Genomic DNA, 26320 nt, shown 5'->3' on the forward strand with positions numbered 1-26320 from the left:
TAATTTGAAGAGTACCTGTGTTGTATAAACTTAGGAGCATGGACAATTGGTGATAGCAATTAGTAGTACAAATCTCTTAAAACACGGAAGAATGCTACTTTGCTGCAGGATGAAAGACCTCTAAGTAATGTTCCTCATTCAGCTGTTTTTTGTGTTTTTTTATTTTTTTATTTTTTTTTTAGCGTGTGGAAGGCACAGCTCCTTTTCACCGGGAGGCTCCTGGTTATCTCTCCCTCCATCCCATCTCCCTCCTTGCAACGCTTCCCAACTTTTCCCACCTTGCCCGGTTCCTCTGGGCCAGGCTGCGGCGGGGGGTACCCCCCGCCGCAGCCTGGCCCAGAGGAACCGGGCAAGGTGGGGGAAATTTAGCAAACGCCCGCCTCCCCCGCAACCAGCATCGCAGACGAGATGCCCAACTGTGCTGCTGCTGCTGCTACTACTGCTGCCCCCTCCCGGGGCGAGGCGCGGCCCCTTTAAGGCGGCGCGGGGCGCACTGTCCCTTTAAAAGGCGGCGGGCAGGAGGAAGGCGGGAGGCGGCGGCGGCGGCGGTCGGGGCCATCGCCTGCCCGCCGGCTTTTACCCCCCCCCCCCCCAACCCCCCTCCTTTTTTTTTTTTTTCTTGCCGGCCCGTCGTTCGTAGCTGCCCGTTAAAAAGAGGACGCAAGATGGCCGAGCTGGGGAGCAAGGGGGTTACCGCCGGGAAAATCGCCAGCAACGTCCAGAAGAAGCTGACCCGGGCGCAGGAGAAGGTAAGGGGGGGGGGCTGGGGGTTGCTGCTGTCGCCGCCGTTTCGCCGGGATGCGGGGGGCGATGCGGGTACCGGGAATGACACCCCTTCCCAAAGCAGAGACGCGTCTCGCAATGGGTGCAGCGGCGACCCTGCCCCTCCCTACCCCCCCCCCCCCCGCCACCCGGGGGGGGGCTGTCAGCTGCCTTCTCTGCCTGCGGATTTAGGGCCCCTCTGCATCCTGAGAATGCAAAATATCGCCGATGTGAGCTGTAAGGGTTTACCATCCGTCTGCACGCTCAGGATAAGCAGAAAGATGGCATCGGATTCAGCTGGGAGAGGGGAGGGAGGCACGTTTGTGTTTGTTTTTTTTTTTTTTTTTAATATGTAGATGCTTATCGTTTCAGCAGGAGGAGACCTTTCTATGGTATTTAGGTTGTGCTTCATGCGACGATTTCAAGAGCCGTACCGTGTTTTGCGGTAGCGCTAAATACGTAACCTCAAAGGTTGTGAGGAAGAGGAGATAGGTACTGGCTTCCTTATCTCCTAACAGCATAGCGTGATAGCTGCTACTTGCTTTACTGACCTTGAGCTCCAGATTTTGAAATGGTGGTAAAGCAAAAGCCATACGGTCTTTAAAGATTGTGCCGACGTCTGCTGAGAGAGGGGTGGGTTTTGAGTCCCGGGAGCCCTTTCGCTGCTCTCCACCCACCCCTGTGCCAGCAAAAGGTGCCAGGAATATGCAATGGATACTTTTCGTGTTCATCTCTCTGGCATGCTGCATCTGATGCCAGCTGCCTGCTCTGTGTAGGGATTATCGGACATTTTATGCAGGGACATTGATCAGCTGCTTTTCATCTCAGGCACGCTCGTCTTGGTTTTCAGTGATTTGCTGTGAGATGACATTGACTGAATAAGGACTGATGCATCTTCGAGGGAGGGAGGGTGAACAGATCTGCCCACTGCTGCTCTTGTTCCCTGGGAGTTATCTTTAGCAGCTAGATTTAATCTAGGAGGTTTGGGATTGGATGCAGTGCTGGCCTCAGCCTTGTACCAATCGCCGACACTGTTACAAAATGCTGCTGGGTCAGAAGGGCAACCCAAACCTGTTGGGCCTAATGTTGCACGTGCTGCTTCCACTAGTTTAAGATCACTTACTCAGACTAGAAGCATGATTTGTACTTGCCTGACTGCTTGGAAAAAACCCCAAGCGAATAGCAGATCCAGCATGGAACTGGCTGCAGCAACAAGGTCCCGGCTTCGCTCCGTACATGAGAGGGAGCATGGCCGCGTCTGTGGTTTTTCCCCTTACTGCGGTTTCAGGAGTGGACAGGGCAGGGAATCTGTCTCCTGGTATCTGGCCCACCCTGAACTCATCATAGATGCTAAATTCATTCTGTGTTAGCCACCAGATGGCAAGCATATTTTTAGTTAGTATTAAGGTAGGTGGTAAAGTCTGAGCTCCTTGGCCTGCTGATGAAGTTATTGTATTTATCGGTGCAGCCTGGTGCCAAGCGTGGCCTGCCAGGCCCTTTCCCGAGGGCTTCTTATCTGAACGCATGCAGGTTCTTTTCCTAGGGAGAGTTTTCCACAAATTCCTCTCAACTGGAGATCCAGTTCACTTCCTTGCTTATTCCCTGGTGGGTACTGGGGACGTGGGAATGATGACAACAATAATAATCAAGATTTTAGCTGCATATTGCAGGTGATTTGCACAATCTGAAATAAGTTGTTTGTCTCTTTACACAAAAAAAGCACAGATCGTTTCCTTCTAAGGAGAAAAGGAAAACAAAATGCGGAGCACTTGTTTAATAAGTTAACACAAATTCTAGGCCCTTCAGCTGTTTTTATCCGAAAGCAAACAAAATAACTTTGCTCTCTGGGCTCTCAAAAAGGAAAAAAAAAAAAAAGTCATTGCTTGCTTCATCATCTGACTTGCCCCTTCATACTGCTGCAGCTTCATCTCTAACAGTGGAGTGTTAGGTATTTTAAACTTGTCTCTAAGGGATAAACGTTCACTGAGGCAAACATGTGAATGTTACCTTTCAGCTGGTGAGGAAAGATACAGCTGAATAAAAAGTGATGAGGAAGGCACCACAGGTTATGGCACTATATTGGTGTTAGTCTTGTGGTATTTAAACTGTGATACTATGTTTAGCAGGAAGGGTAAACCACAAGTCTGGAGATAAGGACCAGGTGTTTAAAAAACAATAATAAAAAAAAGAGTAAGCAGGAGTGTGCAGGGGTACATCTGGGTATACAACAGACCAAGCTCTTAAAAATGTATTAGATTTTTGTGAAGGGATGTTGACTGGTGTTGAACTTTCCTTTTTGAGGCTTAAACAAGCTGACAGTGTTCCTTTTAGGTATCTTCCTTCGATTTGAATCTAGGATAAAAATTCTTCCCTTCAGAGTCATATCTCCCTCCCAACTTGAGCCCTGAGGCTTTGACTTCAGCAGTTTCCTTCATGGTGAATTTAAGCCTTATGTTAAGTAAAGAATGATGTCTTTTTGTTCAATGCAGAATTCACACTGAAACCCTGTACACATCCTTTTTTCCCTTCTGAGATGGCTATTATGTAAAGTATGTAAGATATTCCTTCAAAAGTACTGTTTGTTTTAAGCCTTTCAGCAAAACTATTGGCTATTTTTGGAAGATACTTTCTCAATTCCACAGGAAATGTGGGGCAGAATGGTTGACTATGCTGTTTGCAAATGGGCTGTGCACCGTTCTAACCTCTCTTTCTATTCAAAGGTAGCCTCAAGTACAACACTTGGCAATAATTTGCCCATTGTCCAGTGAAATGTATTCAAGTAAGTTGATGCCTCTGTCCAGAGGAGCCCACCTAGCAGAAAGGACCCATGCAACCATTGCTTACTCGATATATCATCCTTTGCAACTAACAATTAGGAGATTTAGGCTGGAAGTCGTGCTTTGTTCATCCTGTAGTTAGCTGAAGGATTTTCAGACCGAGACGTTGAGCTCTGAACCTTTCATAATTCTAAACTTCTTAAAATGGAGTAAAATTGTAATGCCTCCAATGTCATGGTGTCTTGGAGAGTTTGCAAGCTCTTTTAAACTGCCAATAAGGATTTGAAGTGTTTCTTTTTCTTTATGTCTGTAATCCATCAACTTGGTTAAAGTTTATGTTTCTGCTATGTGATCAAATTTTGTCAACTTTTGAAACTTTTAAAAACCTCTGCAATTTCCACAATTCTCATTTTTCTCAAAGAGTGTCCTGTTTCTGGATGTGTCAGACTGCACGTGCACAAACATTTCTGCTTTAAACAAAATAAAACAGCATCTTGGTGACTTGATGCAATCCTGCTGCAAGGGTAACTCCTCTGCAAGGTTCCAGGAAGGGGGTTGAGCTTGAGGAGCAAATGGATGGGGGTTTTGTTGCTTGGCTGGCAGTGAGGGTCCTTGTCACAGGATCAAGCTCTTTGCTTTCCTCCAGCAGCTTAGGGAGAGATTCAGGGTGGAAGGATGATACTGGCTGTGCGGGCACTGACTGACGATTTAAATTACATACAGATTAATAGGCATGTCTGAGGAGATGAATTGTAAAGTTGACATCGGAAAGAGAGGGTTTTTGTCAGGAGCTTTTTTGCGTGGAGAAGAGTAGAAAGGGATGAACTTATTTTTCCCTTTCTAGACTTAGTCTGAGAGTGGGAAGTTCCTATCCTATAAGAGTGGTGGTCTCTTGCTCTCTTTTCATTACAAAGCTGGGCAAAATGAGGAGTCTGTGTTCCATGACATGAATAGGCTGTCATATTTTTTTCATGTTTTTACTCTGATGCACCAACAAACCAAGGCATCCCCTTTTCTCCATCTCTGTCCCTAATCAAAGGGGAAAGCTTTGTTCTAGGACCTGGCAAAGTTTAGTCTGGACATCCCAACTTCCTTGCATTAGGGGGTATCATTTAGGTCGTAGAGTCTGCCACTGACTTTCCATGTTGCCATGAGGTGTCACTTCTGCTTTCTGTTCTTGGCTTGCTTTATTTATCACACCGATGTTTACCCACATCTGTATTTGCAAAGTTTCCCTGATTAAACCTTCTGTCAGAGCAAAGTTCTGCTCTCCTGTGGTTGCACAGTCCAAGGAGGTTAGGCAGTAGTCCTGGTTTCACAGGGCTAGCGTGACCACAGCTGTTGGTAGCCAGGCTTGCTGATGCTTATTGCCTGCCTGCTACAGTGCAAAAAAAATTTATGTGCTAGTAAACCAAAGGAAGGAACTTGCAGTCCAGCAAGGAGAAATAACCAAGGACAGTGGCCCTGAAAAGGAAGGGGGAGGATTGCTTTTGGCAAGCCTCTGTGGCATGATGTCTCAATGCTTTTTCCAATTTGTCTCACGTAACAATTGTAGTAGCACAGACTGTGTCCAGAAAGGATCTTTTCCTTTTCCAGAACCTTAAGTTTTGTTTCTTTCCCCTTGTAATCCTTTGCTGGATGTGAGGAGGTTGTGATTTGGGTGGAAAGGGGTTTGCAGGAAGTGTGTCTTGCATTTTGAGTTTGCCCTGACAAGACTCCCCCCCCCCCCCCCGCCATGTGCCAATAGGTGGGGTATGGCATGTGAGAACACCTAGAATGAAATCTCAGCCCCGTTGAAGCAGGTGGGAGTCTATATGAATAAGCAGCACCCAGGAACCTTAAACCAAATTTAAATACAGCTGTCTCCAGGATTCAGCTGTTAGAGGCTGCCTTATCTGTAGAACCTCTGCAGGTGGGGAGGGAGGCTTTACATAAAAAAAGGTAGATGCAGAAGGCTCTGTTATTGAGAAGTAAGTATCACATCTACCTACTTGGGAGAAGTTCCATACTGGTTTTCCTTCGGGATCCTTCTGTCTCTTCAAAGCTTCCATGGTTTTTGCTTGTCTTTGCGACCAAACCATCCTACCCTACGCAATCTGCCTTGTTATGCCAGTGAAGTACAAATAGCCTGAAGAGCTACAAGAGTTGCTGTCTTGCTGATGTGGCAGGAAACTTCCTTTTTTTTTCCTGGAGGACTCCCCAGATGACAAGTAAAGGGCTTTTTACTTTGTATCTGTTAGCTTGCTTTCTCAAGAATGCAGGGCTTAGGTGACAGGTAGAGTCTCAAAGGTACTTTCTGCCTAAAGGTTGCTGGAAACCAGGCCCTGGATAGAGATCTGAATTAATGCCCCTAATGTACAGATGATTCCAGTATGAGCTCAGATTGTATTGCTGGGTATCAGATAATCTGCATGGGGCAGGGAGGAGGTGAAATAGGAAACCAGGCTCCACATGGTTCCTTGCCCATGGAATGGTTTGATTGGCAGGGTGCTTACAGTGCCCTGCTGAAGGTGCCCGTCTGGGTATTGGCAACAGGTTTCTTTTAAGCAGCAGAATCTCACAGATAGATGAATTTTCTGATTGGAGAAGGCTCAGCTCTATTCCTGGTCACTTTATCTTCCCTATAAGTTCTAGTCTTACAGCCAGTCCCTTTCAGTGCAGTTCTTGTGAGATCAGGTTCATAAAGTAGGATCTGGAAGATCTCTTGTCATTGAAGACTTCTGGTGAGGCTCTAGGCACAATGGAGTTAGTGTTACAGAACTCATCTGTCAGGGGGGCTGCCATCAAACTTTTCTGTCCTCTCCCTCCATCGTGCATGCTGATTGATAAGCAAGGTTTTGTGTTTCCAGGCACAAACGTTTTTTGCAACATCACGAATGATCTTGGCATGTGACTAGCAAATGACATGGCTGGTGGCCAAGCCATTGAGGAAAGCTGTGTGCAGCCTGAAGTGTTCAGCATCTAGCTGGACTGGGGGCTTCAGGAATAATACAAGTTTTCCTTTGTTCCTGGCTCTTTGGACAGACAGACAAGACCCTGTTGCTTGCGACCAAATGTTTTATAATGTTCTGGTTCTAGAAACTTTTGGAGTGACAAGAGGGTGGCTTAGGTTGACAGGTATTAAAAGTGGGTTTTTTTTCCGCTGTTGTGATGGTGACCGGACACCTGAGCTGCCTGCTGTGCGAGTTGTGCAGCTTTGAAAGGATCATCTTACAGTCCTGGCTGTCCACCTGTAAATGCAGGGATCAGACTGTCTTCCCAGAAGTGCTGTACTGGCAACTTGATGTTACCATGAAGAGAGACTCAGTTTGCCCAAGCAGAACAGACTTGCAGCCCTGTCTTCTTCAACTGGCCACAGCACAGCTCAGCTGCCTAAGTGGGCCAGGAGACTGTGCATTCTCCAATCCATGTTCTCATGAGGTGATAACAAATATTAAAATGTGACTAAAGCCTCGCCGGAGAGCTGCTGGCAGGTGGAATAGTGCATTAAGGTCCATTTTGACATCAGCCTGTGTTTTAGCCTCCTGTTGAGGGACTGTATATTTGCTTTTCTCCAGCAACTGCAATATTGAATGCACGAGTGCCAGCAAACCTGTACCATTCTGGCATTCCTACTGCTGAGGTAAAAGGGGACATCTCTCACAGGAAGGGGTTGGAAGAGAGAAGAAAGTCATTTACATTGTCTTGCTAGTTAAAATAAATTTTAAATATGGTGTTAATTGACTGTTTAATACTGTGAGAACAGGAGCAAGGAACTTCTGCAGATTTGCCTGAACTATTTGCAGTGCTGCAAGGGATGAATAAATCTTGGCAGGTGTTTTTTCAGCAGGTGCATGCAAGTGAATGATGGACAGTTCAGGTTTCCCTTGGAACATTTCCTGGCTTTGCTAGCCTCTGAAGCTGCTTGATCTTCACAAAGCTGGCAAGTACTGCAGGGTAGGTCTCATCCACATTCCTGGAGAAAAATTGGAAATACAGTTATTAGCAGAAAATAGGATTAATGATTTTTTTGTTGTTGTTTTAGGTTACATTTTCATTATGCCAAGTTGTTTGCCTAGTTTTGTTTCTTAGCTGCTACTCAGAAAATACCTCTCTTTACATTTGTAGTTCTGTGGTCTGAAGGAACAGCCCCGGTAGATGGGAATACAAACTCTCCAACCTGAATAGGTTGTACAGTTGTTTAATTAATTTTTTCCCTCCACTCTTTTTTCTAAGTTTCTACTTGATTATGTTGGGAGCTTGCATTCAGGAAGGGTTTGGACACTAGTTATATTTTGAGGAAGACGTGGAAGCCAGAGCTTGGGGCACTACACAGACCTAGACAGAGGTCTCACAGAATCACTATGAAGCAGCTTTACGAAATAAGGAATATGTACTGTGTTTGCTCAGACGTCTGCAAGTACACATGTATGACGTAGATTTTTCTATTATTTAGGCTGTGCTGGAGTAAAAATTTGCTCAGACCTGTGGCTGGCAGATTAAAGTTTTTCACAGTCAGCATTTCCAGAGGGGTGCAGTTACGGGAGTCATAATGGCCAGACAATGTTGTGTTTCTTTTTGTCCCTTTCTTTAGAAGAAAGGAGAAGTCTGGGTGGCAGTTTGTTCTTAATATAGGCTGCCAGGCAGGATGGAAAGTGCAAACTTTACCAATAAGGAGGAAAGCAGTACTTAACAACAATTAATCCCTCTGTGAAAACCACAGGCCACATTTAATCTCTTGATGATACACAGATATCAAAGTCTGAAGTACTGGCCTCTCTGCAAGGATTTGACATGCAGATTCAGAAAGCTGGTAACCTCTTCTGAAATAATTTATTTTTTGGTAATTCTTCATTGATCATGTTTGGTTTGTCTCTTTTAAGTAGCTTTAGAACGTTTTGTTAAACTCGCTTTAAGAGCCATGCTAGTTTCTCAATTTTTTTCAAAGTTACCTTTTCAGGAGGGAGATTAGAAGTTGATGTAGCTGAAGTACAAACATTTTTCACTGGGCAATTGTTAATACCCTGCTTTGAAACTGTGTTAGACAGAACTGCAATGCTTGTTTGCCAGCAGAGATCGAAAGGGAACTTCAATGGTACAGTAACTACAGTGTTTGAAAACACAGCTAAAAGTGTTCATGCTTTTTGGGTTTTTTGCCTTTATGCTACGTGGCCTGATTGCACATTTTATCAGGCCAGAAACAATAATGTGTGACTTATGTTCAAACTCAGCTGAGTTGGTTATTTGCAGAGTGAATTAGCAACTCTATCCCATTGGACTTATTTGGAATGGTGCCAGCGACAGACGTGAACATACACCGAATGAGGTATAAAGAGGTATATTTGAAGATAAAGTAGATCTCTGCATCTTTTTCCTTAACAGAAATGCTAGTCCGGTAGCTCTCTAGTACCCTTGTAGGTAATGCTACCCATTCCTGTAAATTATAGTAAGTCTTGATCCTACGAGCTCTGGGAGTCTTGAATGTGGAAGGACCAACCTTATTTCCATTCCTACTTTCTCAGCCATTGTGGGGAAAAAAAGGGCAAAAACTTGAGGGGAAAGAATACTATATTTCAAAAATGCAGGGAATTCCTTTCCTGTAATTTGAATGTTCAGCTCATTAATTTTGAATTTTCAGGCAGTCAAGCACTGTCTTGGGGAGATACTTTCTTCCCCCTCTGTCTGTGGGTGCAACATGACGCCTCTGGTCCAAATGTTGATTCTGGCACAAGAGACCAAAAAGGGGATTGAGTTACTGTGGCAGGGGACAGCATGTTTCAAAGGTTGCTTTGAAAATATATTTTGGAAGAATTCTGGTGGGAGGAATGTCAGGCTCTGAGAGAAATAGTGGTCATGAAAAGTTTAAATTTGTTCAGAAGGAGAAATATACTTGGGATTCTGCATTGAAACGCTCTTTAAGGTGTAGGTTCCTCAGTGGAGGAATGAAATGACTATTCTGTGTATTGAACTGACTTCTACAGTAGGAGAATACTAGGGATTTTTCTCTTTTCTGTCTGTTTAGACTGAACAGTCATTTCAAAAGGCCAAGCCTAGCTGTGTGTTAATAAACTTGAGCCATTCAAAGAATGTACCCACTCTGATAAGGTTTCCCTCGTCATGCATACACACAGTATGATTATTTGTTAGTATCTGCAGTGTGATTGTATTTATAGATTACCAAAAAAGGCCATTCCCTGTCCTGAAACAATTCCAACGTAAATACTGGACAGTCTCAGTTCATTAAGATACTTCTGGTTTGTTTCAGTAAAATTCTGTATTCCAGAAAACTTAAAAGGGTTTTCAGATATTTTTGGAGAGGTTTAGTGAGGATGGTTTTGTAGGCAAGGGTGCAGGGGTGGTTTTGTACAGCAAAATTTTTATGAAATACATCAGCTGAAGAAATTGGAAAAAGAGATTGGCTTGCTTTGGAGAGGAAGAGCAGCTGTATGTGCAGGGCTAGGAGAAGAGGGTTTGGAGCCTGACTGTGGTGTAGTGGTGGTGGGGGTCAGAGAAAGTCAGAGGGGTGATGTGATCAGTCGATCATAGTGCCCTGTAGTGGTACACTACATCCATTTCCTCATGGTCTGGGACTTGCAAGTGAATCAGTATCAGAGCCAGTTGGTAGACTAGAACTTTTTGCCAAGCTGGAGGCTTTTGCTCTCCTTATTCCCTGACCCTTGGTGAACGTAAATAGTTCGGGGAGGAAGTGTACATTTTCAGGGCTGGATGTCCTTACAATGAGGCTGTGGGTATATTAGGAGAAAAGAGCTGTGTTGCTCTGCTGGAGGAAGGTGATCGACTTAAAGCTAGGGTGGTTTTAGGTGGAATGTCTTCTAAGTTGTCAATCCCAAGTCTCCAGTTGAGGCCTTAACTTTTGAGGAGGCTCTTTGGGGGTGCATTGTGGTGCTTTTCCTCTCCAAAGACAAGGTGGCCTAGATTCTCAGCAACTACTCTGGCAAAAAAGCTGGTGAGCTTACATCCATTCAAAGCTGGAGAACTTGCCCTACCAAGCCCAGTTTTCAAATCTGCTGTTACTCATCCTTCAGCTCTTCTGAAGTAGAAGTAGTTCTCTCAGGTGGAAAGGAAGAAGAGCGGTTCAAAAGCCACCTGGGGAGAGCCAACAAGAGCTGATTGTCTGTGTTGTTCCCTCTTTGATGGGACAAGCCACACTGTAACCCAGCCTGGCAGTGGAGGGCACGGTTCCTAAATCTTTCCCCCACGTCTGATCTCTTACAACTAGTGCCTTCTGGCTCAGGGAGTCCCAACAGCTGATCCAAATGTCTGTGTCTTTTCCCTTTGCCCCATCATGCATGTTACTTGTCCAGCTCTGTCCTGCCTTTGAGAAACTCCCATTCTTGTTCAGTAAGGTGGTTGTGAACCCATACAGGAGCTTTCCTAGCCTCTTATGGGCTCTGCATCCAGCCTGTCCTTTCCAGAGCCTCCCCTCTCACGTTGTTCTGCCTTATAAGACCACTTCTGCCCCTCTCCGTCCTTCCTAGCACACACCTGCTCCTTTATCTCTTTCTCCAGCTCAGGCATAGCCCCAGATGCCTTTTATGTTTTGACCCGATTTGGTTGCTTCATTTTGCATTAGGGCCTGCATAAAAATAAAAATACTTCTTGCAAATATATCAACATATAACATGAGTGTTGCAGAGGAGGAGGCGGAGGACTTGAGAAGGGGGATTTGTACAAACAGCACTATTTATGCTATCTATTCCTCTTACTAGTGTTACTGTTGGCTATAGATAGGGTTTAATTAAGCTATGCTAAATGCCTACCCAAGTAATAGACATTGATGTTGCTGAAGTACTGTTGCCTGGAATGTCACATTAATGCCAGCTGAATAAGTGATGCCATTTGGCCTTATTAACTACAGAGCTATGATGTAGCTACTATCCAGCTCCACAGTTGTGCCCACTTTTTTTTGTCTCTGATTTGGTGTCTGCTTAAGACTGGGACAGATAAAAGGTAGGGTGGAAATTTACCTGCTTTCTTGGAAACTGTTTGACATTTCCTGCTTCTTTATTTTCAAGTTATTGATAGATACATATTTGTCCCAGTCTCTGGTTTGCTGAAAAGCAGGAAGTCTGGGGAATTCAGTGTTTTTACCCACCTGCTTTGAATAAGAGCAAACCAAGTGGAAAAAAATTGCCCTGAAAGTTATGAATTAGGCACACAACCGCATATGGCCAAGATGGCTTGGTTGCACAAGCACACCTAACAGCTGTGTGTTCAGTGGTCTGTCTCTTGGACAGTGATGTGGTAGAGTGGTAGATGTGCAGCTTTTGCACCCCAGACTCAACAAACCAAGGCTGACTGGTCCAGAGGACCATAATGGAGCCTGTGTGTCTTCTGGTGAAGCTGTGAGTTTTCACAGGCAACCTGCTTAGGCTGTCAAGGTTGAAGCTTCAAAGTCTGAAAACTCTGGCTTAAGCTCTTAAGATTCTTAATCTCTCACACTTCTCGAGGTAGGTGTCTGCTTCTGGCTCTGGGTTTGTTCTAGTGGAAGAAGTCACCGCTTCTGAATGGTTATCCCGCTGCCCTGTTTCCTGCTCCGTGCACCTGCCGCTGGAGCACTTTGTGTGAGTCTCCATCTGCTCGCCTGTAGATAAAATCTTGTCTTCGTCAGACCAACAGTTTCAACTGACCTAGCTACTCCCACTGGGGCAACAGTTTCACGTCACTTTTAAACCACATCTACCACAGAGATGTGTCATCTTCAGCTGCTTCTTTTCTCATCCTTTCTGCTGCTCCATTACCGTCCCTCTGGTTGTGCTGCATTACCCGTTTTTCTTTCAAGCCTCTCCTCACAAATAGGTGCATTTGACAGTAAGTTCTGGATGGCGGACTAGAGGGACAGCAACAAGTACAGGTACAGGGGATAGAATAGCAATCCAGGGTGCTCAAGAGAGGATCTGCCCTTAGGTGAGGGCAAAATGGAAGTAATCCCAAGTTTGACCTGGTGCAGGTATGCCTGAATCAAGCAGGACCATGGGGCAGTGGGGTGGTACCTGAGCCTGGGGTGTTGGCCTTTCTCGCAGGACATTTCCATATCCTTCTTAAAGATAAATAGGGGACTGAAGAGTAAAGGGTAGGAGAGGGAGACATCTATGCTTTCTTTTTAACTGCTAAAATCTGTCAAGCAAATGAAGAGATAAATGAATAAAACCCAGTATGTTTTCGTAATAAACTTTCATAAAGCAAGGCAAGATCAAGCATTTATAGAAGGGGGGGGGGGGGGGGGGGAAGTCCACAAAACAACACGATGAGTTAGACCTGGAGGGAAGATGATGTATCAGTCGAATGTTTGGGGGTTGGTGAGGGGGTGGGAAGATAGATATATCTGAGGAAGAAAAAAAGCAAGAAATAATTCTTGTTTCACTTTCTTGTATACTGTTGGTTATAGCTGAGAACCAACCCTTGAATTTATGCTAGGGTACAAGCTTAGTGTGTGGGTTGTACCTATCATATAGGGCAGGTTGGTACCTATCGTACAGAGTAACATAACAAGACTAAATCAGCTAATGTAGCAGAAGCCTTTAAAAGGAATGTGGTTTTGAAGGTGCTTGGATGGCCTAGGGGTAGGCAGACACTGAACTACATGCGAGTGTGTGAGCCTAGCACGTGGCTGCAGAGACCAAGCTATGATGTCATGTCAGTGAGAAGAGAAATTGCTTTTCTATAATGTCTGTCACAACACAACTCCTGCTGTATGTATCATGACTTAATTTAGACTTGAATGATGCTAGAAGCTGAACTGCAAAAACTGTGGGTGGAGGGGGAGGGAGAAACAACCTACAATGTTGAAAACCGTCAAGAGGCTAAAATCATATGAAAAATCCTGGAACGTCAGGATTTGGGTCAGTGCTGTATGTACACCGGGGGGGCCCAGTGAGTTCAGCAGCTCAAGACTTGTCCCTCTTCTAAGTGCCTTGCGTGGGAGAAGAGATGGTTTGGTTTGAGCCCATGGTTACATATGTAAGAGAACTTTTCTGCTTGACTGATTTACCATGTGCAAAGATAGTGAAAGATAATGCTTGCAAAACATCCGGAGAACCGAGGATTTATTTATGTGTTTTTGTAAACATGCTGTAGAGTTGCCTTGAGGAAAATAGCTCTTGCATGGTGGAGATGTACTCTGTATTTTCCTAAACTGCCAGGATGGCTGTTTTCTTGTGGAAAGCAGTCCTTCTAAAGGCTGATGTTAGAAATATAGAAGGTGTATTAATTTTCTTTTGCAACAATGAATACAGATTTTTTAAGCTAGAGCTTTGCTGCTACTCAGATTTCAGTTTAGATCAAACAATTAATATTAACCTATTTCCACAGCCAGCTTTTTGTTGCTGTGGTGTTGGGGCCAGTCTCCCACTTGTACTGGCCTTTTCATTGTTGTGAGAGCAGTTTCAAAGAGGTTTGTGCTACATCTTGGTCATTTCTGAAAGTCACTTGAGGGATTTAAGTATTTATCTAAGTAACCACATCTTTAATGTTAGTAGCCTGTCTGAACAGGAAAGGCTCTCCCATCACCCCTATTTCATTTTGTTTCATTCTTAATGTAACAGGCAGCACAAATCAGTTGTTACTGTCAAATGAAAAAACTTTGTCTTTACTGTTGATTGTCAGACTCCTGGCTGAATTCACAGTAAATCTCAGAGCTTGGGCTGGCAGGCATGGGTGAAAAATCTCTCCCCCCCTCCCAGCCCGTTCATGCGCATGGTAAGTTGACCGTGACTTACTGCACGTAAAGGGGAATGAGGAGTGAGGCTATGGCTGCACAGATTAATGAAATTTAACGGATTCTCTTTCTGGGACAAAAGAGAAAGCAAAATGATGTTGCGGTTCCTTGCTACCTTAATTTAATTTCATGGTATTTGATGGATGCTAACAGCAGCTTTCCTTTCCTACTAGTTCATGTTGCACCAATGTGCCTTCTCCTGCAATGGGTGCCAAAGCCTCTTTTTCAGTTCCTGCTCAAAGGTGAATGCTACCGGAGAGTGATTAATGTTCAGAAAAGCTGCTGTGATAGTAAAGAGTCTGAGTGGCTTCTCTTTCAGTATCCCAATGTATCAGCTCTGATAACTGCAGTGCAGTATGGATGCCAATGAGCTGAACAACTTACCAGAGAAGGAGGGGAAAATGATGCTGCTAGCACTTCTCAAGATAATTTTCTTCCACACAGGGATAAATGATTCATCGGAAGTCACTCTTAAATTAGGTGAGAAGATGCCCAGGGTGGTGGGAGAGGGGAGGAAACCCTTCAATTCAGGACTGCAGTAAGTTGCTATCCAGCTGGGTATCCCTGGGTATGCCAGGAAACTCTTTCAGCAAAAGTGCCCTTCCCGCAGTGCTCATGTCCTGTTCTGGGGAGCTGACTCCATAAATGGACTATTTGGAGGCTTCGGAGCATAATATTCCCAATTACATTACCTGCAGGGTCACCATGCCCTCTAATGCAGCTTGCAGCCAGAGTGGCTTTGCTCTGTCATAGTTACATGCTTAAAGAGCATTACTCTCATTATCCAGGAGGGTGTATTAATAGGAGTTGATGGATAATTGGAGGAAGGGAGAGGTGCTCCCGAGGTGAATTTGAGTTGGCAGACTTGTTATGCAGAACAGCGCAGTCTGCTTGTGAAAAAGTAAACCAAAGAAACGGGTCTGAGGGAACTGTCCTGCCTTGAAGAGCTTAAGGAGGCAGATAGCAAGGTGCTTGTATGGGAAGTTGGGTCATTAGAATTGTCACTAGTGAGTTGTGGTGGTGTATGAGGTAAAGTCAATAAAGTCTTCTGGAATAAAATGTGGGGGAAAAAAAAAATTAAAAATTCCTTCTGCCCCTCCAGATCTTGGCAGCTAAATTGTAATTGCTCTAAACCCCTCTGTTTTCTAGCTCCAGCCTTCTCCCATGGTGTAAGAGGAGCAGAGCCCTATCCAGTGGGGCACGGGGATCACAAATGGGAGGCAGTTAGACATTGCACAGCAGCCTGATCTCTGTTCCAGCCATGAGCGGGCAGGGTTGGTGAGGAGTTGCCCATCTCAGTGGTGGACAGAGGAGGCCGTGTGGCAGAAGGGAATGAAGGAATGACCTGGCCATCAGAAACCTTTTGATGTCCAGTGGCTGAGAACAGCAGTGTGTTGGGAGTTGTACAAGCAGTTTGATGAGGAAGGGAACGGAAATGTTCTCCTGGTCACAGAAGAAGATCTGATTGTGTAGAAGGAACAAATGTGTTTTAGGGAGCTGAACAGGATCCAGCTGCACTAGGGGTAATGAAGAATGAGAGAGAGCAAGGGCTGGAGTGGGGCTTCCAGAGGAGGAAACGAGACTTGCTGCGGGGGAAGTGACACTAGTGCCAGTTCTTACCTGGAAAAGGGCTACTTTAGCAGGACCGGAAAAAAAGAGATTGTCAAAGAAATCCCTGGAGAGTGATGTCTGCCTTGTCTTTCTGGAGCATGTGTTTGTAGGGACTGAGTCCTGCCCTTGAACAGGCTCTTAACAGCACCGCTAACCTTGGCAGGGGCTGCATGCGCAATGCTAACCCTGTCTGTCCTCAAAGTCCAGGAGACGCAGATACGTGTGCCCCTGTTCCAGCGAAGTGACAGTAGCACAAGTTGGTTTCCTGGGTGAGTTAAAGTTTCATCATCATGAATGGGGCTGTGAATGAAAACCGGGATGGGACAGTGGAGTGGCAGGCCTTGGAAATAGTCTTTCTTGAGAGCCTGCAGTACCTGCCTGCCAACCTCTGGTGATGGGCAGCGGGAGGCAGAGGGACAGCTGATGGCTCTGAGGGACGCACCCTGCGGCACATTCTTCAAGTCCGGGGATGGCGTGGGTTCAAAACCAGTCATGCTGTGGATGTAGAAGGGTATCAAAAGCATTGATGGGTATTTTTAGCCAGAATGAGTAGGGACAAGGGTTGAAGGGGCCAGAAAAAAATTAGCTATTCTTGTGTTTTCGGTCTCCTGATGCTGAGGAACCAGGTGTCCTCAAGGGATGACTAATTCCTTGTTTTGTGGAGTGGAGAACAGAAGGCAAAGCATTTTTTTTTCCTCATCAGATGAAACTACTTGTTTTTGGAGGTGAATTTGTCAGGCTCGGAATCCGCTGCCTTCAGAGCTTCCTCCTCTGTTCCCTCTTAAGCTGTTAGTGGATCTGTGGCACTGACTTGTCTTTTTAATGTAAACCTGAGCTCCCTTGCAAATTGTAACATCACAGACTTGACTAATGTCCCTTTCTCTTAAAAAAAAAAAAAGAAAAAAAAAGTTGGGGGCGCGAGGGGAACCCTGTTCAGGCAGAGTGCATTGTTCAGTTGCTCTGGTTTGTTATTGTAGGGTTGCTTATCAGAGCTGGGCTGTGAGTATTTATCTAAGGCCTTCCTGTTCCCTCCCTGCCCCCCCCCCACATTGAAACAGCTGGGGAAGATCTGGGAAGGGGAAACCTGGGGTCTGAAAGATGTGTAGACTCTTGTGCTGTGCTTAAGTGCTCACCCGTAAGTAGTCTCTGGATGATGAAGGTTAAAAAATGGAAAAGGGTGTGTGTGGCAAGAGAACAAATTCTTCCTTCATTTCTTTCCCCCCATTGCCACCTTCCTTAATTCTCTGACTGTAGTAACCCTCCGACAGTATTTTTAATCATAGAATATTGTCCCCAGTGGTAATGGTAGCTCTTCTACTAACCCCATGCACATGTACCAACCTGGATAGATTTTTTTTTTTTTTTTTTTTTTTTAGTTTGTTATCCTGAAGCTGTGGCCAGGATGAGCAGGGATCTTAAAAATTGGCTGGAAACTTGAGGAAGATGTATGAAAACAGAATCTGTTTTCATGGTGACAGGCTGAGAGATGAGAATTCCTGTATAATGCTTTCTGCTGCCTTTGCTGTCTGGCTCTACTGTTTCCTTACTAAAATCCCTCGATCTGCTTTCTGTTTGTTGCTGTCATTCTCTCTAGTGTTTCTTCTAGCTGCCAGTCAGGGATGGCTTGGATTGCTTTTGCCATTTGTGTAAAGAAAAAAAAGGTGCAAGTCAGGATATCCTCTGCTGAAGTCAGCTGTGGCTGCCCTGGGAGAGTCTTGCTGGTGGGGAGGAGACGGTGCGAGGTCAGTCAGTTCCCCTGTCCTTGTGCTTTGTCCGTGAGGCATGCTGGACTGAAGCAACTCATTTCTTTTATGCTTCAGAACTAGTTCTAGCGAGTAACACATGGATGGCAAAAAAAAAAAGAGGCTTGGAGAAACTGTTGTGTATTTACCTGTGTTAGTATATCTTGGGACTAATACTTAGGCATCCTGGATGCTTCAATCCTGTCTCTCTCAAGCAGTAAATCTTACTTTGGCTGAGAATTACTATGTAGGAATGTTCTTTTGAACCTGTAGACGGGCTTTCACTGTGCAATTGGTGTCCTTGTTTTTCAGAAGGAAAAGACCCTGTGTGGCTGAGATTCAGCCTATGCAAAGCTGACTCAAGGTTGCAGAAGTAAACAGTTTTTCATCCTGCCTTCACCATCACCCAGTTCTTGAAACCTGGAAGGCTGAAAGAGAGCCAGCAACACAATGAACATCTTTGTCTCCTCCAGCAATAGCTGGGCTTGCCTATGTGTCAGAAATCTTAACCTTGCAAGTGTGTAGTGACAATGCAGTGGTCTCAGCAAAGTTAAGGAACAATGTTCAGGCGTTGTGAAATCATGCACTTGATTTTTATCGTGCCTCCTCAGGGGCTATGTGAGAATACTAGCCCCGCTACGATAGAAAGGAAAGGTAATGATATGGAAAGGTGTCATGATTTGTACAAAACCAAACAGAGCATCTGTGACAAAGGCAATTTTTCAGAGCAGCTTTTCCTGGTTTTGAAGGGAACTGTGACAGTTTCTCCATTCCTTCTGTAATAAAGGTTAATGCTTAGTATTGACCTACATGTAATTTAGGGTTGCTTCATACCACTACTGCAGACTCCTTGTATAGGCATGGGCAAGTTACTTGTTCTCTAGAGGTCTCATTCTAACATCTGCAAGTGATAAAGAGGAAGTGATTCTGTGGTGGGGTGAAAAAAAAATATCTTTGAACGCATGCATATATCACACATAGCCTGCTGTCCTCCTGACAGTGCTGTTAAAATGCGGGTAAGACTGCCCTGCTCTCTGTAGCAGAAGTATGTTAGGCTTGTGTTGTCTGTGGTGGTGAAGATTGGCCTAGACAGACTGCCTGCTTTCAGCAAGCTTCTTTGGCTTATTTATGTCTGCTCTGGAGTCTGAGATGAGAAAGTAAGTGTGTTTTGCGCTTGCAGTGCAGTACCAGTGCTTTTCTGTGATGCACTTGTTTCTTTTGATACAGAAGAAGGTTCTGTGTTTGTTTCAGAGGAAGATGTCTTGGCATTTCTTGCACACCAGCAGGTGCATCTGGAAAAATAGCTGCAGCTGGATACTTGTTCTTCACAAGATATTGGTGATCAGCTCTGATTCTGCATACATTTCTCTCCTTTCACCTGCTTAGCAAAGCACCTTATCTTCTTGATAGCATCAGCTGCACATCACTGAAGTTCCTCCTTCCAAACACATCTTCCTTTCAATCCCACACAGTAATCTCCAGCCGGCACTGTACTTGGCAGGAAGCCAAGTGCTTAATGGCCTGGATGCCTTCAGCAGACAGCTATCAAGAAGGGGGGCTTTCCCCGGTGAGATCCAGGGGAAGCCCTAAGGACCTGGTCGCATTGCTGTGCTCCCAGCTCCTTTTTGTTGTAGGAAAAAGTGCCCCTGCTTTTGACTGTATTTTCCTGCTTTTGGAAAAACTTAAGCTGTCACATCAAACATTTCTTCAGATTTTCTGTCCTCTGATTCTAGACCAGCCAAAACACAGGCAACCCTTCCTCTTCCAAGCTAAGACTTTTTTCTCAGGATCCATGTTGTTCCACAGTAATATCTATTTAGTTGTTGTTCTAAGTCCTTCTTGCCTAATTTTTCTTTCTCTTCCCATCATCTTGAACCTTTGCCTGTGGCAGCTGTGCAATCAGACCAGAATCAAAATGAAGCTGCCTCTTTGATCCTACCCTGCATTTAATAATAGGGCTGTGGTTGTTACTGAGGAAATAACATATCAAGGTGCATTGGCTCTTCTGTCATCCAAAAGCTTAATTAGAGATTTGGGCAATATACAATAGTCTCTGTGCTCTGGAGTGGTTGTATAGAATTAGGGACCCTGGACACTCAGGACTACATTTCCTGCTCAGTAATACCTGTTACTTTTGGTACTTACTATACTTAAATGAAAGGCCTGTGGTAGGTATGACAGAGTTCATGATGCCTACAAAACCTCTGGATTCTGAATTTTTGCCCTCCCATAAGTTTTCCTGGGAGCATTTGATGCATTCTAGTACAAAATCCAACCAGTTTTGGCTGCCCCAGATCTGGAATTTGTTTCTGTGGAGCAGCTAGATGGAAGCTGGGCACACAGAATTGCTTTGGAGTTTTGCCATTGCAGATTTATCTCCATAATTTTGGGTCATACTGTATGTGGCTTAGAACAGGGGATTCTCCCACTTTTTTTTTTTTTTTTTTAAACACTTGAATCACAGTAAACCTTGAAGCATTATAGAAAGTGTGCAAAAACTGAGGTTTGGAAATGACTCTTGGTGAGTGAAGCCAAAGTTTTCAGTAAATAAACTAGTTCCTAAAACACTTCGAATTTGAATGAGTTTGTCTGCAAATGTGGCTGATTTATCTGCATATCCCTTGTATAATTAAGAGTTTAAAAAAATTTGAAATGCCAAGACCAGAATTCACCAGCTTATCTTGAAACAGAAAAAGGCTTGGCTGTGATTCTCCCTCTTTAGAAAAGGAAGTGAATTTTTAGTTCTGTTGAAATACGAGTTTGGCAAGTCTAAACCTTGGTGTTTTCCAGGGACTTCGTGGATAAACAGGACACATTCTGTTCAAACTGCCCAGCCACTGTATCTAGTCCTTTAGCCAAAGATCCACCCTCACAGTCGGTGTGACTTAGTGAAAACAATGGCCCAACGCTTTGTAAGAGGGCATAAGTAGGCACTGCTGCTGAGAAAATTGGTTCCACCCCTTGTGAGCCAGTCTGGGACAGCAGAAACCATTGGTTACTTTTAACCTAATCTGTGTTGCTATTTTTAATTGAGGTTCATTTCTCAATCCTGTTCAGCATATGGCCACTCAAATTCTTGGGTTAGCACAAGGGGATACAGTGATGTAGCGTCAGGAAAGAGAGTGGGAAATGAGACTTTTTCAATGGCCTTGTTGGAAAGTCTTTTATGTATTCATGAAACTGTGGCCTCTGCAAAGACTCCTCTGTGCTTTGGGGAATTCTCCAGTCCAAGGTAAATTTTCTTTTCATCCCCAAGCAGGATAGTTCCGTTCTAGAAATGAGGGTGGAGGAGACGCTCTATCCATCTGTGCTGGAGAATGTACTTCAAAGGAAGGTCCTATTGTTTCTTGCAGGAGATGAGAGCAGAGCTTTCACCCTGGAAACTGCGACCATCAGATCTCTCACCTGGAAGTGATTAGGTAGCAGTACTTCTGAATGCTTTGTATATATCAGCTGTCTACAGAAGATGGCTTCCACATCTAGCCAGTGCCTGAAGGTTTTTAGGATGGTAGCCTTCTTAAGAGCCCGGGTCCCTTTGACACGCAGCTCCCCTCAGTGCAGGTCAGAGGTGCACAGAAGGTAGGAGCAGCCCAGCCTATTCTTTCCTGCCCCATCCTGTTTCCTAGCGCTGCTGGAATCAATCCCTGTTGATTCTGGCGCAGCCATGCTGAAAGCCACCAGGGGACAAAGGCTGCTTTTGTTGGGATCTGCAGTCAGGGGCATAGACGTGCTTCTCGGCACTTGCCTTTTCCTGGGGTATCACGCAGTGATGTTGCTGCCTCCTGGGATGCGTGTCCCTCAGCTTGGTCTTGCGGCACTGGCCAGGGCGTGTTTCCCATTGTTGTATTCTGGGAGAGGGAGGAGAAAAAAGGCATGAGTAAAGTGAAGTGGTGGTTGAGGTTTGCACAAGAGGAAGCTAAATATTGGGTGAACATGACCCTTTATAGCCAAGTGCAGATAACAAACAGTGAGTCAATAGGGACAAATAGACTTTGTTCCCTGTTCTCTTCTCTTTTCACTCTTAAAGATACTTTATACAGCTAAATCTCGGTTGTGTGGTGTGTTTTTTTGTTTGTTTGTTTTTTCCTAAAGCCTGTCTTTGTTCAGACAGTATTAGTTCAGGCAGTTCAGGCTTCCGAAGCTCTGCAGGCTGCACATCACTAATACTGGAGTGCAGTGGTTGGTTACTGGGGGGAGGAGTTGGAGGTGTAAGTTGGGATCAGAGGCATGAGCCGGGGAACACCTACCCGGTACAAGAATTCTCCTCCCTTCTCAGGTTTCTGTTCCCCTCGGTGGGAGCACTCCAGTTCCTGTCCTTGCTTGGCTGTGGTTGCAGAGCTGTTTAAGAAGGGGGAAGCGAAACCTGTGGCAGGCTAGGATCCCAGCAGGGAGGTTTTATTCTTTGACTATGACTGGTGGGGAAGGGAGGCAGCAGAGCATGCCTCTTGTCAATGAGATCTCAAAAGCTCATGTTTAATCTTCAAAACACTGTCTCCCATGTCCAGCAGGTATCTGTGGCATCATCCAGTGTGGTGGGGAATTGGGCAGCTGCTGCAGCAACTGTTGATGGCAGCCTCAATGCCTACACCTCTTTCTTGCAGGTGATAGTAGAAGTATTTAGGTGATGGGCACTTGCCTCATGGGAGTGAAGGCACAGATTGGTGTGCACATGCCATGTTTGTTTTCCTGAACTATTAGTGTGGATAGCAGCAGCTGTGGAACACTTGCTGGTTGCTGTCATGATTAATTTTTATTAAAATCATGCCAAGCCAAAATTAGTATATAGGAGCTGCCCAGGAGGCTGATGTGACTGTGCTGGAAAGACATCTGTGTGGGTTAGCACGCGTCATGCTGACGCCCTCTGTACTGAGGAGGGAGGTATGTCTTCGCCTGCTCGCAGCAGTTTGCTGCAGTCACAACATGTGTGTTGCTGAATGTGAAAGTTAGTGGCTGGGTTAGGAGCCTTACTGGGTGTATAACATGGGATGTGCCATGTTTGGACAGCTGTATTGGCAGACCTGGCATGGCTCTGTGTTTGAGGATCAAGAAAGGGATATTACTCAATTCCCCTGACTTCTGCCTGGGAATTATAGAAAACAGAGAAGCCTTTATAAGGTTTTTGGAAAGAAAACTCCTCATCACTATGGTTCTTTTGTTTTTTACCCTATTCACTCCAGGTTTAAGTCTTTAGTCATAATTTGAGTAGATTGTCTCGTGTTAGTCTAATGAGGTGCTTTTCTTCTGCTAGACACACTGGGTACTGGCTCCTGCTGGAGGGGTTAGACCTGACAGACGGGTGTCTAAGGTGAAGTTTTTTTTTTTGTATACCCATAGCTGGGTGGTCTGCGAATGTGTTGGTGGGATTGAAGGAGGCTCCCTTACAAACCATGACGAGGAATATACCTCATGAAAAAAGTCCCATCCATGCTCTAGATGAACTAGGGCAGGGCTTCAAGCCTTTTCTTGAGTCACGGGGCCTTAATTTTCTTTTCCAGGGGTTTGGCCTTCTCTGTAAATGCCAAATATACATCTTGCTTTCCATGGTGCTTCTTCATGGGCCTGGAAGTCTGCAGACCACATGCTGAAATTCACGCAACATTCTCTTATGTTTATTACCAGACCTGTAACTTCAACCCAGTATCTTCTGGCCTTGCTGTCTGTTTAACTCCCTGTGCTGTTTACACTTTGAGATTCTAAGCAAATAGTAATGCGTAGGCAGGCATCTATAGTTCTTCCACATGTGCTTCAGTTGTCCTTAGCTTGCTTGTCTGAGCAAAGAGTTTTCAGCTTCCCTCTTTTGAAAGGGAATTTAATTTAAAAGCTGAAGTCTTTGCATGTGGTGCTGATTCTGTGTGTCTCCACTTGAATTCTCTTCCCCCCCCCCCTACTCCAAGCCCAGATCTTGAGATCAGCTCTCTGTGCACAAAACTGTTCTTCCAATTTACGCAGGTTGGCTGGCAGATACAAGGTTTTCCCTCCGTTCACCCTCCTCCTCTCCCACCTCCCTTTGTTCCGGGTGGCCTCTCACCTTGTGATTAGGACCCAGTGGAACCAGTAGCTTGCCTCCCTTTGGTTAATGTTACAGGCAATTCTTTGAACATTATCAGGCTGGGAGCAGCAGTACTTGATGGCTTCTGCAGCACATACAGTATCTGGTTACTCATTGTGCAGGGGGATCTCAAGGACAGGCAGCCTTTCTTTCCGCAGCTGCTTCCACTGCCAATTTTTTTTTTTTTTTTTTCCTCCCCAAGATATTTCTCCCCTCCTTTCCCCTAAATTCTTCCCTCCTGGTTCAGCTAAAAAGGAATGAGAGAACAGTGGAAGTGTCAGCTTTGCTGTCCTCTCGTTGGCAGGTTTTGGGATATAGAGCTGGGCATGGCTTGAACTCTTGGCAGCAATAGCTCTGCAGAATAGCCTCATCCCTGGACAAAGGTGCCTCAGAGGTGCTATCCTGATGGAGCTGTGCTTGCTGAGCCAGCCAGGGATCAGGGTGAAGGCAGGCATGGAGCTGGATGCCAAAGCGGCACATGTCAGCCCTGAGGATGATGCAGGGGGGAACAGCTCTTCTCTTAGCCTCCTTCTCAAACTCTGCCATTTGGTATGGCCTCCTTGGTCCAGGCATAAAGCTTATGATGCTGTACGTCACTCAAGTGAACTTGCTTTTCTTTGCTTGACAAATTTATACATACAGGAAGATTCTGGAGGGAAATGTTTTTAGTGGTTTGCAAACTGAAAAAGGTTGAACCACCATCCCAAAACCTAGCATGGCTGTTGCAGAGTGAGCTCGGACCTTTATTTGGTTCCTAACATGGTTGTCTGCATCTGGAATCCTCTTGGCCCAGTCCTGCAGTGATCAGCACCTGATGTAGCAGGTTTGTTTGTGGCGATGGTCAAAAACCTCAGTGGGCTTTTCTCTCAGCTCTGAAGATGTTAGATGGATGCTGACAGTGTACCTTTCATGAGTCCTTTGTATTCTTGGAGGTACTTGCTTTATTAAAGCCTGGTGACCCTGATCCAGGCTGTGTTGAACCACTAGAAGCACAGTATGTTGTTGAGAGCTTGTCGCTGGGCCCATCCAAACATGGGCAAAGCTAAATTGCCTGCTCAGATCTGGCTGCCAGAGTGGTGAGATGGCTTTGCACCAAATGCCCCCTCATTGATCCCCTTGTCTGTGCTGAGAAGGATGCTTCTTGGCAATGCATGGTGGAGATCGGTTGGCTGATGCCTATGTCTTCCTGGCTGTCTTGGTTCATCTCACCTCCTGACTGATAATTGCCCTCCCTGTTCCCCTTCAGCATAGATCTGGACTCTGCTCTGCGGGGTTCATTCTCTGGGAATATAGTTTCTGAGTAGGTGAACAAAACCTTAGATTACTACAGTCATTGAAATCTTAATTCCCTTCTTTTGCTGGTTCTGCCTCTTCCCTGACTTCAGCAGCAGCAAGAACAGGAACAGAATGGGGACCCACCAGCATAAGGAGGGGCTGTGTCAAAACAAAAGTGAATCTCAAGTTAACAATGGAGCAAATCCACTGCAAGGAACTGGGCAAGTGGAAAAGGCCCCTGCTGTATTTCATGTGTGGGACAAGGGAGAACAAACTGACTTGCACATAATAATCTGGAATAAAAATGCTTAAAACACTGACTTTTTAATAAAGATTCAAACATGGTACCCCTGTTCCAGAGGCAGAAGGTTTTCAAAAAGCTCTTTAGGAGACTGATTATTACCCAAAGTTGTACATGACTGTCTGGAGACAGTTAATGTTTAAATGAAGCAGGTTTTAAAATAGATAACTTGCCCTGTTAGTTGTAACAAAGCATTTAAATGCATCCTGTTGGATAGAAGCACAAAAGCTTGTGTGTTCCTTTCTTTCTATTTGGATTTCACGTTAAACTTGGATGATTGTGCAGCAGAGTGAGTTGAATGGAGTGCTGGCATTTAAGCGCTCCACTGCTGAATCTACCTCAAGGTCACGGCTTGGTGCTTTTGTCACTGTGGTGGTGAACTGGCTTTTCTTTTGCAGTACAGAAGATGAGCTGGTCTCAGAGCACAGTCTGACTGGTCAGTGGACATGGTTGTAACATATCAGATATGAGATAGAAAGTATACTACTCTGTTTACTCTTGTTCCAATGCAGCAGTCAGGTCTTTGTGTTTTCCTTACAGTGCAATCGTGTCTTGTGGCAGCACTGCACAGCCAGTGCTGAACAGAAAAGGAGTATGACCACCTTCTTCTTAGGGCTAACTTGCTGCAAGGCTCTGTGAGTGGCTGGGACATGAGTGTCTATATTGTTGCAGAGTGAGTCCAGGACTAGAGATGTATTAGCAGGCATACTTGAATCCTTCTTGGTCACCCAGTGTAGTGCAAGGTGTCTATTGCATATCAATTTTAACATGTTGAATATGAAATGAAATGTAAGAGGCTGTTAGTGCTCTTAGATATGAGGAATGGCATCTCTGGTTCATGTACTGTTTCTGTGCTTGAGAGTTTTGGGTGATGTTTTATGGCTGGCAGCTCCTGTGGTCTCTGTCCTAGGCAGGAAGCATGCTTGCACGCCAGCTCTCAGGTAGTCTGAAAAGCTGCTTCATCTGCAGTGAGACAGCTTTGTAGTAGCCAGTGGGCCAGATGATGTACAGTCATCTGTTTGGCATGGTAAGTTATGAAGGTTTGTTAGTCATGAAAACATCCTCTTCTCCTGTACTGCAGAGCAA

General features: G+C 45.1%; 1 protein-coding gene across 1 annotated transcript in view; it reads left to right on the forward strand.

The window, feature by feature from the left end:
* The first annotated feature begins 451 nt into the window (after positions 1–451).
* The window catches only part of BIN1 (bridging integrator 1), a 104055-nt gene continuing 78186 nt past the window's right edge, over positions 452–26320 (forward strand). Inside the window, exon 1 of the mRNA XM_049802371.1 lies at positions 452–749. Coding sequence (XP_049658328.1) covers positions 666–749 — 84 coding nt within the window. The 5' untranslated portion in view covers positions 452–665. The remainder of the gene's footprint in view (positions 750–26320) is intronic.

Source organism: Accipiter gentilis, chromosome 1, assembly GCF_929443795.1.
Source record: "Accipiter gentilis chromosome 1, bAccGen1.1, whole genome shotgun sequence".
Classification (NCBI taxonomy): Eukaryota; Metazoa; Chordata; class Aves; order Accipitriformes; family Accipitridae; genus Astur; species Astur gentilis.